The 12244-nt window shown below is 37.6% G+C and overlaps 3 protein-coding genes across 3 annotated transcripts in view; 1 reads left to right on the forward strand and 2 right to left on the reverse strand.

Moving 5' to 3' along the window:
• Positions 1 to 8155, reverse strand: part of LOC134652017 (maternal protein tudor-like) — a 29415-nt gene extending 21260 nt beyond the window's left edge. The window contains exons 1-3 of the mRNA XM_063507170.1: positions 6082 to 8155; positions 5736 to 5936; positions 1263 to 1423 (exon numbers count right to left, since the gene is read on the reverse strand). Coding sequence (XP_063363240.1) covers positions 1263 to 1423; positions 5736 to 5936; positions 6082 to 7983 — 2264 coding nt within the window. The 5' untranslated portion in view covers positions 7984 to 8155. The remainder of the gene's footprint in view (positions 1 to 1262; positions 1424 to 5735; positions 5937 to 6081) is intronic.
• A 466-nt stretch (positions 8156 to 8621) lies between these two features.
• On the forward strand, positions 8622 to 10553 carry LOC134652389 (protein JTB). The gene is made up of 4 exons (XM_063507565.1): positions 8622 to 8807; positions 8976 to 9130; positions 9836 to 9929; positions 10337 to 10553. Exons 1-4 carry the CDS (start codon positions 8752 to 8754, stop codon positions 10500 to 10502), a joined length of 471 nt encoding a protein of 156 aa, XP_063363635.1. The 5' UTR covers positions 8622 to 8751; the 3' UTR covers positions 10503 to 10553.
• Positions 10548 to 11736, reverse strand: LOC134652388 (tRNA (cytosine(38)-C(5))-methyltransferase). Its single transcript, XM_063507563.1, has 3 exons — positions 11639 to 11736; positions 11087 to 11562; positions 10548 to 11006 (listed from the first exon to the last, which is right to left on the reverse strand). The coding sequence occupies exons 1-3, from the start codon at positions 11697 to 11699 to the stop codon at positions 10548 to 10550; spliced, it is 996 nt and encodes a 331-aa protein (XP_063363633.1). The 5' UTR covers positions 11700 to 11736.
• Positions 11737 to 12244: the final 508 nt, after the last annotated feature.

Consider the following 12244-nt stretch of genomic DNA (forward strand, 5'->3'; position numbering starts at 1 on the left):
TACAGTCAATAGCAGAAGTTGTTAAGAGGGCCAGTAACATTTTTGTTCAGAATGCTTAGATCATTTTGAATATGTCGTCCGCATCATTTGTTATAAGTGTGTTTAGTTTATAGAAAGTATCTTCAGAACCAAATGTAATGTAATGTAATGTAAAAATGTAATTAAAATTTGGGCGTCATCTGCGCACTTGACTTCATCGGGGTCTGCGTTTTTTTACAAGTATACTTAACACTCTTAACATGTGCAAGATACGATACTCCCAAAAGGTTCGACAGTTCTCGGAAACTATAAAATAAATAAAAGGGAGTTTCCATAATAGTTATTTTCGATACAAGTGCGAAAAAGAGGAAATTCGAAACGAGTGGCGATAAATTAAAACACGACCGAAGGGAGTGTTTTAAATCGACACGAGTTGCGAATTACCTATTCGCACGTGTATCGAACAACGTTTTACAGTACATATGGCACTTTAAAGTTTCGACATACGCACGAAAAGTGCTATTTTACGCACTAGTGCGGAAAAGTAGCCCCATATGTACTGTAAAGACATTTACAGTACATATCTCCCTTCGGTCGTGTTTTAATTTATCGCCACTCGTTTCGAATTTCCTCTTTTTCGCACTTGTATCGAAAATAACTATTTTGTTCACCATTAATACATTTTTTCATCCGAATTTTATTTATGTGAAATTCAAGTTTCAGATGTTTTTTTCATGAGAAAATTTCTTGATTTTAAGTCGCCGTCGGCACATTATTAGTATGTCTTGCCGCGACTCCATATGTCAAGTCACGTTTGTATGTAGTAGCGCGACTTTTGCTAGACGTACCGATGTCCATTGTCCACACTGTTAACTGATAATTCCAAAACCTTGGGCGGATCCAGGGGGTGGGTCATGGGCACCCTGGGCTGGGTCCACAATAAATAGGTTTTAATGTTTTATTTGCGAAAAACAAACTAGAATTTGACCACGAGACCCTTCCCCCCTGTGTCCATAAATCTGGATCCGCCCTTGCAAAACCTTATTGGTAAGTACCACCGATGGTAAGTTAGGAGTGTTGCTATTGGTAAAGTAAGGCCTGAGATACACTTGTAAGTTACGTAAGTAGGGTCAAAGGCGATATATTCATCAAGGCCTGAGATACACTTGTAAGTTACGTAAGTAGGGTCAAAGGTGATATATTCATCTCTCATTCTGTAGTATAGCTGTGTCCCTACTTACGTAAAACTTACACAAGTGTATCTTGGGCTTAAGAGAACCTACCTGTTTCGGAAGCTGCCACCTCGCTGGCCGAAGTTGTCATCGTCTCTTGGCCGCCGGTCTTCTCTGAAGCTCTTTTCGCGCTTGAACCCTTTGCCGTGGTCGCTCTCTGGCGAGCTGAACTGTTCTGGGGCCGCTTTGCTTACAGGCGTGGTCGGCTTAGTCTGGAGACAAGGGAATAATTAGGATCGATCGAGTTACAGCATAAAGATGATGACATGTCAGGGAAAATCCTAAGTCATATCCTATCGTAATCCTAGTCGTATGGCAACCCTACCCCTGTAGATCTCAATCAGCAAAGTGTCATTCTATGGAACTTGCTAACTATGTAAACAAAAGTCACTAGTAAATTCATCATGACAGACAATTTAAATATGGCGGTTTGTTTACATCATGAATCTAGTATTTAACTGGATCAGGCATGAGGGGCGGGGGGAAATGACCGATAGTCTTATGTATCTTTCAGTAGGAGTAGCAGCAAAAGCGCTATTATTGTTTGTCCTTGTCAGTCTCACTTTTTTTATTCCCTACCATAAATTAGTATTGATTATGGTGGGCAACAAAATAAATGCGACCAATCATAGTGTTGCATTGCCTATGTTTTGTCCCTCACGGACGCACGCGTATATCACATCTATTAGGATCCTACCATCTATGGTTTACATAGTTAGCAAGTTTTATAGAATGACACTTTACTAATTGAGATCTATAGGGGTAGGGTTGCCATACGTTAGAATTTTCCCTGACATGTCAGGATTTTTGGTTCTTTGTCAGAATTGCGGGGGGGGGGGGGGAATTTAATGCAATTCAGTTCTTTAATAAAACTAGCGCGATATAGTAAAACGCGCCGAGCGCGAACATCGCGGTATCAACGTGTACATTCTTATCTCTGGGGCTAACCCAACTGACCGCGAGATTACTTGTCTAGCAAGCTGTCTTCTTTATCATTTGTATAAAAGTAGGAAATAATATAACTTTTAAAACATTAAAAAAGGCGAAGGATGGTATAATGTTGAGCTACTTGGGATATAAACGTAAGATATGCTAATAGACCCGTCCCCAAAAACGACGCCTGAGCATTCCAACTATAATGCAAAGGTGGGAAAATATCGCGGTCTCAGTGCCGAACACAGGTTTGTTCCCTTCGGCGTCGAGACCCTGGGTCCGGGGGCCGGGGGTCGGGGGTCCTGGCGCTCTGAGTCTCTTTGGAGACCTTTCAAAGAGACTTAGGGACGCAACTGGGGACCCAAGAGCTGGCAGTTACCTCGCTCAACGCTTCAGTCTGGCAGTTCAGCGGGGTAACGCGGCCAGCATCTTGGGGACCTTGCCGCAGGGGCCTTTTTAGATTTAGGTTACTTTAGTTTTATTTTAGAATAGTTTGTATTAGATTCTAGTAACAACATTTCAAATTAGTTATTTCTGTTTAAAGTTTTCATAACATAATGCAAAGTGCAGGCTGCCACTGGAGAAAGCTATTGAACAAAACTTCTCGATCTTTTTTCCTATTATACTTTTTAAGGTTCCTTAGCAAAATATATTGAACGGAACCATTATAGTACAGTGATGTGATGTCTGTCCGTCTGTATAAGCACTGTATACAATAAAAAAAAAATTAAAGGGTCACTCTACTTTCGCACAAACTACAGAAAGGTTTTTTTCATATGTCGTCAGATGACAACCAAAACTCACTAATTACTACCGCAAGTTCAGGGCCATATTGAATTTCGTGTTTCACGAACGAGAAATCAACAGAAAGTAGCAGTTTTGACCAATTTCATATTTATGTAAGCAATTAGGTACGTGACCGCCAATGTAAATACTAGAATAGACTTTTAGATGTCTAGGAAACAGCGACGTATACGACTTGATGCCGGAAACTCACTGTTACTTCGTGTACAGTTTCAAATATCGCGAACCCGTTACAAATAACGCTCGCCTATATAGTTCGTTTTTTTAGCATTAGAAAGAAGGTAAGCGATCTTGACATGTCTTTTAATTAAAAATTACCATTGAAAAGTAAGTCACAGCTAATTATTATGTTACAATTATAAATCTTATACGATCTTTTACGTTCTTTTGCTTTCATAAGTAATATAAACTAATTTTTTAAAGCGTTTTTCAATATTCTTTTATAAAAAGACACGTCAAGATTGTTTACCTTCTTTCTAATGCAAAAAAAAACCGAACTATAATTGCAAACTGCTAGATTGAGTAATTATTTGCCTTAATTTTAGTTCCGTTGACGTTCTAGCAACGAAATACCTAAGTATAGTCTGTCAAACAACTTTGTCAGTAGAAAAAGGCGCGAAATTCGCAACCCGGGACGATAACCCTAAGCGCCTAAATTTTTCAAATTTGCCGGTTTTTTCTACTGACGGAAATGCTTTATTTTCTATTTCCTTGGGCTCTTAGTCTTAACGGTCACACTTTGTGCCGCAGTTGACGTCCAATTCCTAATATAATTAACTAAAATAAATGAAAATAAAAACAAGTCACTATGTATTAATTTTGAATACAATTAGCAATGCAGTACTGGACGACAACCTCACGATACGAACAAATCAAATCGGCGTCCGTTATTTACTAACATATAATTTAAACATCATGAGTCATGGATTGGAAAGTCTCGTATTACGATGACAAGAGTTCTTTGAACCATGTCCGGTTAGATAACATTTGTGTCTGGTAGAAAGGTCGCACTTGTGATCATGAACTTTCTTACTTAACGGCGAACTAGACCAACGCAATTGAATCAACCTATATAGGTACATAGATATCTTTATAGTTTTTTTTAGATCATATTCAACAAAGTTTCTATAAAAACAACCAACTCCATTATGATGTGTGTTGTTTGAAATCCCTTCTTCTTCTACATAGTCATATAAAATGCTTTATAATTATAATACATATGGTGCTACTTTACCGCACTAGTGCGATAATTAACACGTTTCGTAACTATGTCGAAAATTTAAATGTACTGTAAAACGTTGTAAAATACATGTGCGAATAGGTAATTCGTCGCAAGTCGTGTTGATTTAAAATATTGCCATTGTGATTTAATTTATCGCTACTCGTTGCGATTTTCCTATTTTTGGCACTTGTATCCTGATCACATCCTAATGTACTATTAGAGTAGGCTTATTAATATTATTATGCCTATAATACAAACGTTTCGCATACTTAAAACGAATATCAATAAACCCTTTGTAGCAATAAAGATAAGTAAGCAATAAAAATGTTTTGTTAAGCACTTTAAGCAGTTACAATTTACAATGTTCTAATCTCTAATCTAATGAACTTCGTTTAACAACGGCGATTAACGCATTTCTTTTACAACGGCATCTAACCCACTTGTAGCCTGTAGGCCAATTTTCATTCTTCACTAATCATATCGAAACCTGGTAATTATGCTTAGAAGAGATATCAATCATGTGCCACGTATTCGTGCTCAACAACACATGAGACGAACGTTCAATGTGCCAACCATTGTAATTCTATCCTCGACATTGTTAAGAATATTTGATTGATCGTAAAGTTCTTTATAATATTGGTTAAAATAATCGTTCGACTCTACTGCACTTGGAAAGCGATTGAAGTAACATTTAAAAGATGCATAGTTAACGTACGGTCACGTCAAATAAGCATCCGTTTAGCACCTAATTCTAGACATTTAAGGTTGAATATTGCGCAAATAATTAGACATGCGAAATGCGCAAAAAGAGGGAAAGTAAGCACATATTATCGCGCTCTATTGCACATTACTAATTATTTGGTTAGAAAGAAACAGCTGCCGAATCTATCTTTGTCTATTGCGCTGTCGTAATCACTAATCAGGACGTCGATGAATTTTGATTGGGCGTGTTAAATGCTTCGTTAGACTCGTTATGATTGTGCAGCTTTTCTTTTGTTGCATGGAATCGATAGGTATTTCTTCTAATGCTTCTTTGCGTTGTTTGCTTTATCAACGATTAGTTTTACGTCAAGGATGAATTCTTCAAACGACACCAACATTTTTGGCGATAAAGTATTAACGCTTATAAAATAAACCCTTACGGAAATGTGGATTTTCCCCAGGCTATCATCCCTCACACAGGATCGCTCTACTGTTATAGAAAAGCCTAGGTCAGGATAAAAAAATCTTACACAAATTTTATACACACATTTTTTTAAATTTGTGCATTATTTGGGAATGGTGAAGCTCTCGCAGATATTATATGATTGAAATTTCATGCATTGTATCCACTTTGCTGCTGTGAGATGAATAAGAATTAATTTTTAATATTCGTTTTATATGTAGGATGGCCCTGGCTGCTGCCTGATAACTAAAACAGAAGGCACAGAATTTCATCCTATGGGGCTCAAGGAGGGTACAATGGTAATCATAGTGTAGCAAATAAAAGGTACCTAAGGGTATTGGGGATGTAATAGAAAACATTCAGAGCACCCATTGAAGATGATAATATAACTTAAACTTACCTCAACATTGCTTCTAGGCTGAGACAACTGGTTCATCTTCCTGGCCACATCCAGGGGCGGGCTGGTCGTGTCATCCACCAGAGATACCAACATAGTGTCGCTGGATAAGACACCAACTACATTGGCAGTCAGCGTCTTTTCTAGTGCCAGCATTTCAAGCTGATTCGAGGTCTTGCTTTCTACTGGTTTGTTTTCAAAGCCCTAGAAGAAAATTTAAAGTTTAATCTGACTTTTTTTTTCAATTCTATTTTATTCTGTTAGTTAATAGTGCTTGAAATATTTTTAATACGACCAAGTAATATTCAGAGATAGTTTTTAATGAAAGGTGAAAAGTTATAATACTTACTTTCAATGCACATTTCATGGCTTGTGCTGGCAGTTTTAACAGATCAGCAGTTATGGTTCTCAGATCCGAAACATTAACTTCTTGCTCATTGCCATAGTCCACATATGCCACAAGGACCATCTTGTTATTAGACCCTAGAACCTTGGCCCTGTACCATTTGTCATCATCAGGGAACCTGGCACAGCAAGCGGTGCCAACGGGTAACTCTCCGGGAGATGAGGTGCCCTCGCAGTGGACTTTCACAGCTTCCATCACAGCAGTCAAGTCGTCAATCTTGTCTGATAGTTGGACGTAGAATTTGATGCAGCTGTCTACATAAGACACAAGTACCGAAGCCTTGCTGCCATTAGGAAGCATTTCCATCCACCTGAACTGCATCTTGTCTTTAACATTGGCTAGCAGCAAGTCTAGTACATTCTTGTTGTCTAAGTACAGCTCTCCATACTGTATTAACGGTGGACCTTCTGGAGCGACCACTTGCAGTGTCATCAGTTTTCCATTCACAAGTTGCTTAAATGCCTCATTCAAATATGGTCCCTTCTGTAGTTTCTTCACACCCGATAAGCAGAATCTCATAGCAAATACATTTGGCTTGACAAACTCTTCAGGGATGTCGAAGATGTCATAGTAGGACACCATTTCTGTATCACCGAAGTCTACAAAGAACAGCTTGCACTGCGACCCCGATAAGTTCATGACTATTGCCCTGCAAATAATTCGGTCTCCAGACATTCTGCCTAGGCATACTGTTCCTATCATGGGAGGCTCGGTGAGGCTCTTGTGTGGCCTTCTATTTATGTCATCCACCATATCTTGAAGTTTCTTAGCGTCTGTCACTAGCTGCACTGCAAAGAGTTCTGGTCCTTCTTCTGCAAATGACACAAACACTTTGTGCTGCGAATTCACTTCTAATAAGCGGCTCTTGTAAGTGGCAGACTTTTTGGGTGAGAAACTCTTGTTAAGGGCTGCCTCTGGAGGTGGAGTGGATATCTGGATAGGGGGAGAGTTTAGAGCCACTTGCGGCTGTCTTATTGGGCCTTTAAGGTTCACTGGGCCTCTTGAAACCTTATTGACTAGTAGCCTCTGGCTAATGGCTGTTGGTGGAGGCACTATAGCACCATTGAAGGGCACACTGGTGTTCCGCTGCAATCTCATTGCAGATGCAGGGTTGGACGGGAAGTTCTGATTCATCAGAAATGGTACATGTTCAGCATACGGTGTTGAATCAGGTATGAAATTTGGTGCCCAGTTTGGCCCTTGTTGCCTGTCAGTTCCCATAGGCTGCAGCATCATCACTTCTTGTTTTGCTATGGGCATGGCTATACCAAATCTGTTTGAAACAAGATGTGTTGAGAAATCATTGCCCTTGTATTGAATAGATATAATGGGCAGTGTGCAGGTTTGGCCCTCAACAGCAGCAGGGTATTCTGCGTAACACAATAAGCTCTGAAGCTTGAGCAGCAGCGGCTCGTCCCAGCGACCGGAAGGATGCATAATACGACTTAGGTAGTAGTCAGTCGCTTGCCCGGGAAGCTGAAGAAACATCGGATCATACTTGTCCAAAAACCTTATAGCACTGAGAGAAATACGGTCTTTGTTACCGTAATCTATAAAATGGACGCCCAATAAACCGGTAGACAGATTCGTGATGTCTATGATCTTCGCTCTGTAGTATGTTCCATCTTTGTATTTGGCGGCACATATTACACCTTCATGGATAGCTGCCACAGAAACTGCTCCAATTCCCTTTTCCAAGTTTCCGCGAGCCGATTCAAATAGGCTCTCGACCATTAACGAAGACTGTTGGTCGAGCTGGCCGCTAATTTTCAAAAAAGGACCCTCGCCATCCACATGGGTCACATAAAGTCGAAAAGACCTTTGTGATTCGGCTGGCAAAGCCATTGCATAAAACTTCTAAATGGCTAACAATATTTAATATCATGCACAAAATCACATAACTATATTAGAAAAGAGAAGCGCTCACCGTACTTCAACAGAACTTATGAAAAAGAAAACTGCCGCTCTCTTATGTTGTCCGTTTACGTTTTTCAACAAATATGGCGGGCAGACTGCACAGGCGCCGAACATAGACTACCATAGATTACAGTTTTATATTTTTGTTTTTATTGTAGATCAGTATTTCGAAACGAGTGTAGACTTTTTCTCCGTTTAAAACAATGCCTTAAATAGTTTACAATGTGAAGAGCGTTCAGATACCTTATTGATGTACAATGTTGGACACAAATTTGTACAGATTTATTGAAACCCCTAGTCGCCAATGCCATCGCTATGGTAAAATTAATTAAAATAATGTATTTTGTTTATATTTGTTGTAAATTGGTAGTCATTAATTTTTTATTGGTTTATTAAATTAACATTTTGGTTTGTTTGGTTTGGTACCTAAACACACTTTTCTTGTTTCAGTATGTTGGCAGTATTGACTGTCAGCTGTCAGTGTCACAGTGTCAGTCAATGGCGTCAGTGCTGATGAAACATTGATGAAAGTTTTTTATATATTTTGACGCGAATGAAATGAACAAAAATGGTAAAACAAAAAACACCAAAAGTTATGTCTTTATATTATTGAACTCAACTGAGTTACAGTAAATCGTCCCTACGATTAAACAATTTCATATTAACATTGAACGAATACCCGAACTTGCTATCACAATGATTGAGACTTGTTCTAAGAAATGTATGCTTTTTGGGACAGTTTCTCTTGGAATGTAAGTGTTTATGCCTTTAAATCCAATTACATAACAAAGCTTTAGTTTTACATCATAGGAATCTCGGAATAAGTGGTTGTTTAAATGGAAAATACTTGCTGACTTATGCAATACTGCACTAATAATTACAGCCTCATTTTTCTAATCCTTAATTATTTTTGCCTTTAGATTAACGATTGTTATATTGATTTTGGAGTCCCATTTGGCTGACTCACTATCAGGCAGTCATAAGATGAAGAATAAGACATTTCCCACTGAGAATAACTCAACATGCTGGCAGCATCAAAAATATTCCATTATTAAGGAATGTCATCCTTGCTCAGGTAACTTTATGATTTAAATAAAATTTATGGTAATATATCCATCTAATACCTTTTATTCTGAGTAACAGACTAGAGTATACATCTCTTTGCTCAGTTTGCGGCTTGGCAAAGTCCTATAGCTCTTTCCGCTGTAGCCTGTCATGGGCCACTCTTTTCCATTTCAGCCCACTGTTAGTTTAACTTTTCGTATATCTTGTCCCGTATACGTACCACAATTTGGAGTGTACAGTTTCAACATTATTAATTCAGTAGCAAATTTTTGACAAAGCCATACCAAGGGTTAAGATCGTCCTCGCATCTTGTTAGAGGTCTTCTCTGGTGCTATTCGCAGCCCCTTGGATACCAGTCTATTAGGATTATGCTCCACTTTTCCTGTTTCTCTTTACATCAAACATACTACTATTTTTTTGCTATTTATTATAATATATACTTTTCACTAAGGGACACATGATTTATAGTAAAAGATAATTATTTTTTAAGTCAAGGTTTGGACTCAAAGTTTAAGTTAAGACTTCAAGGTGATTAATTCAAAAGCTATTTTTACAATGGCATATAAAAGATTAAACACAGTCATGCTCTAACTAATCTGGTCCTTATTCCTATTCAACAGACTATACTTATAGTCCCTACCTACCTACCTACTTACCTTATGTACCTACTTAGGTGAAATACAAATTTTTGTTCATAACTCAATTTCTTTTCCAGACTTTGAAATTAAAAGTAAGAGTATAGGTGTGTGTATACATACAAGCTTTAAGGAAATACTTAAATGTGCAAATGGAGAAACAGTCACCAGAAGGTAATGTTGCTACTCTATTACTATATTTAAATTTTACATTAAATGTAGCTTTAAGACTTTAATACCTACTTGTATTAATTGCAAAAGCTGGTACCAAATTTGATGACCACCAAATACTACTTATTAGGTAGTAGGTATTTAGTAGGTTTGTGATGTGCCTTGGCCGAGGCATGTTTCCACTAACCAAGCTGCTTCGAGGGGCAATTTCCATCAACATTTTGGTACACATTTATTGTGTTATAAATTTATACTCTAACTGCTAATTAAATAAATAAAATTATAGAAGAAATTGGTATGCCTTAAGTTTCATGTGCCAAACCAAAACATAATTATGCTTCATTTGGTTCCATATGAAACTAAACCAGTTTCATAAGAACCAAATAATAAACTACAAGTTTCCTTTCCAGCTGTGACAGAGTGGCTTACCTAGAAGAGAGGGCCTTTTGGAAATTCACAATTTGGTCTTTTGTTATTGGATCAGCATCCTCAATAGCAGTCATGTTACGGACCAGGGTCCTGAACTACAGGGCCAGACGGAAGGCCCGGATAGCCCTCAGTAACGGAGCTATATAGCATATATGTAAATCTATATTTATTTGTATAAATAAAAGTAATTAATCAGTCGACTAATATCTTTAATAACTCTGATATCACTTTGACATTCACACTATTACCCAACAATCTGTAGCACTGCTTTATCGTTATGTTTTTTGGGAACTCATGGCTTATAGGAAAAGCCATGAGCTGTGACACTTCTTTTGGAGTAAAGAACCTTAATTTTAGGTCTTTTAGAGTACAAACAAAGTCAGTGCTGCCAACTTCATGAGATTTTGCCTCTTTATAACATTTATCTACTGTTTCTGGACTCGCGTCTGTGAATACAGAACCTGTGCCTTCAACATAGTGTGTGTATGCTTTTGTGAAACAGCATGACCTTCTGGAGTTTTTGTAGCATATGTCAAAAATGTGGGCCCTTTTTAGCAACTTGTCAGGTACCAAGTACCTCTCTGGCACATTTTCTTCAATAACTTCACTGAGCATAAATGGGTCATCACAGTCTTTTGGAAGTCTGGTCATCTGAAAAAAGCATATCAAACATTAGTTTAAAATACAAATCAATATATTACTTTATTTTTTGAATTTACATTGCTACTTACTATTTCATCCCTTCGTTTGAAATTCCAAGTTGATTTCCGCCTTGCTAAACAATAATACCTAAGTCTCGAATTTGGTACTCCCACAGTAGATGGGCAAATAAGAAATTCTTGATACACAAATTCACATTCCTGTAACTTCTCTATAAACAAATCTCTTACAGCGGAGCACTCAAAGCCTTTCACATTTTCCATTAGGATATACTCTACACTATCCAACTGGCTCAATATATCAAGTAAGTAAGTAAAAGATTTACTTCTTGGATCATTCTTGTCTAGAAACTTTCCATTTCTTGAAAAAGGTTGACATGGCGGTGACATAAGTATTATGTTTATGTTCATTTTCTTTATCTCTTCTGGTTTGATTGCCTGGATATTACGGGTCAGAAGATTAGTCTCAGGAAAGTTGTGTTTGTAGACTTCGTTAGCAACAGTATTTATATCAACTGCGGCTACTATTGTCCCTGGTAGACCAGAATCTGTAATGTTTACATGACACGTTAGCTAGGTAACCTCGGATGGTTATTGTAACTAATTTTTATTTAATTGAATTACCTTTCCAAGCACAATGCATGCCTCCGATGCCGCTGTATAATTCTAATATCCTGTGCGGCATTTTTCAAATTCATATATCAATAAAAGAATGTACAGCGACAGCGTGTCATCAAATCTGACTGACAGTGACAGAGAAGTCGTTCTCTTGATGTTGCCAGATAAAATAGTGAAAAAATCCATATTAAATGAAAAGTTTGGGTAGTTTTACTAGATTTTTTTCCTGCATTTTAATTTTACCTTACTGCAGTAGTCATTAAAAATATGTAGAATAATGATAAACATATCACAGCAGACTTTCCCCACCAACGCTTGTTCATTCTAGTACTAGAATAATGCTACAAAGGCATTGTTTATACTTAAATTGTTCTTAAAAGTAATATAAAACAGGTACGTCGAGTTGCAATGTGATAAACTTCAAGCACTTTGACTACTTTTGCTTCCGTGAATTTTTTTTTAAGTTAGCATTAAAACTTGAAATTGTGGGAATTATCTAATAATGGCAACTCTATAATATATGGTTATGTTTGAGGTAATGTTTCAACCGCCATGAACTATCGCTTAGTGCCAATTGTGACTTAAGATTTCACTTAATTTATTTTGTTGGTT

The sequence above is a fragment of the Cydia amplana genome, chromosome 11 (genome assembly GCF_948474715.1).
Source record: "Cydia amplana chromosome 11, ilCydAmpl1.1, whole genome shotgun sequence".
Classification (NCBI taxonomy): Eukaryota; Metazoa; Arthropoda; class Insecta; order Lepidoptera; family Tortricidae; genus Cydia; species Cydia amplana.

Excerpts from the sequence above, each read along its gene's own strand:
- LOC134652388 (XM_063507563.1), bottom strand. The coding sequence starts at position 11,699 with ATGCCGCACAGGATATTAGAATTATACAGCGGCATCGGAGGCATGCAT. Across the intron at positions 11,563-11,638 it reads CATGCATTGTGCTTGGAAAG|ATTCTGGTCTACCAGGGACA; the intron begins GTAATTCAATTA and ends TAAACATTACAG. Across the intron at positions 11,007-11,086 it reads TCAAACGAAGGGATGAAATA|ATGACCAGACTTCCAAAAGA; the intron begins GTAAGTAGCAAT and ends TGCTTTTTTCAG.
- LOC134652389 (XM_063507565.1), top strand. The coding sequence starts at position 8,752 with ATGATTGAGACTTGTTCTAAGAAATGTATGCTTTTTGGGACAGTTTCT. Across the intron at positions 9,131-9,835 it reads GGAATGTCATCCTTGCTCAG|ACTTTGAAATTAAAAGTAAG; the intron begins GTAACTTTATGA and ends TTTCTTTTCCAG. Across the intron at positions 9,930-10,336 it reads GGAGAAACAGTCACCAGAAG|CTGTGACAGAGTGGCTTACC; the intron begins GTAATGTTGCTA and ends TTTCCTTTCCAG.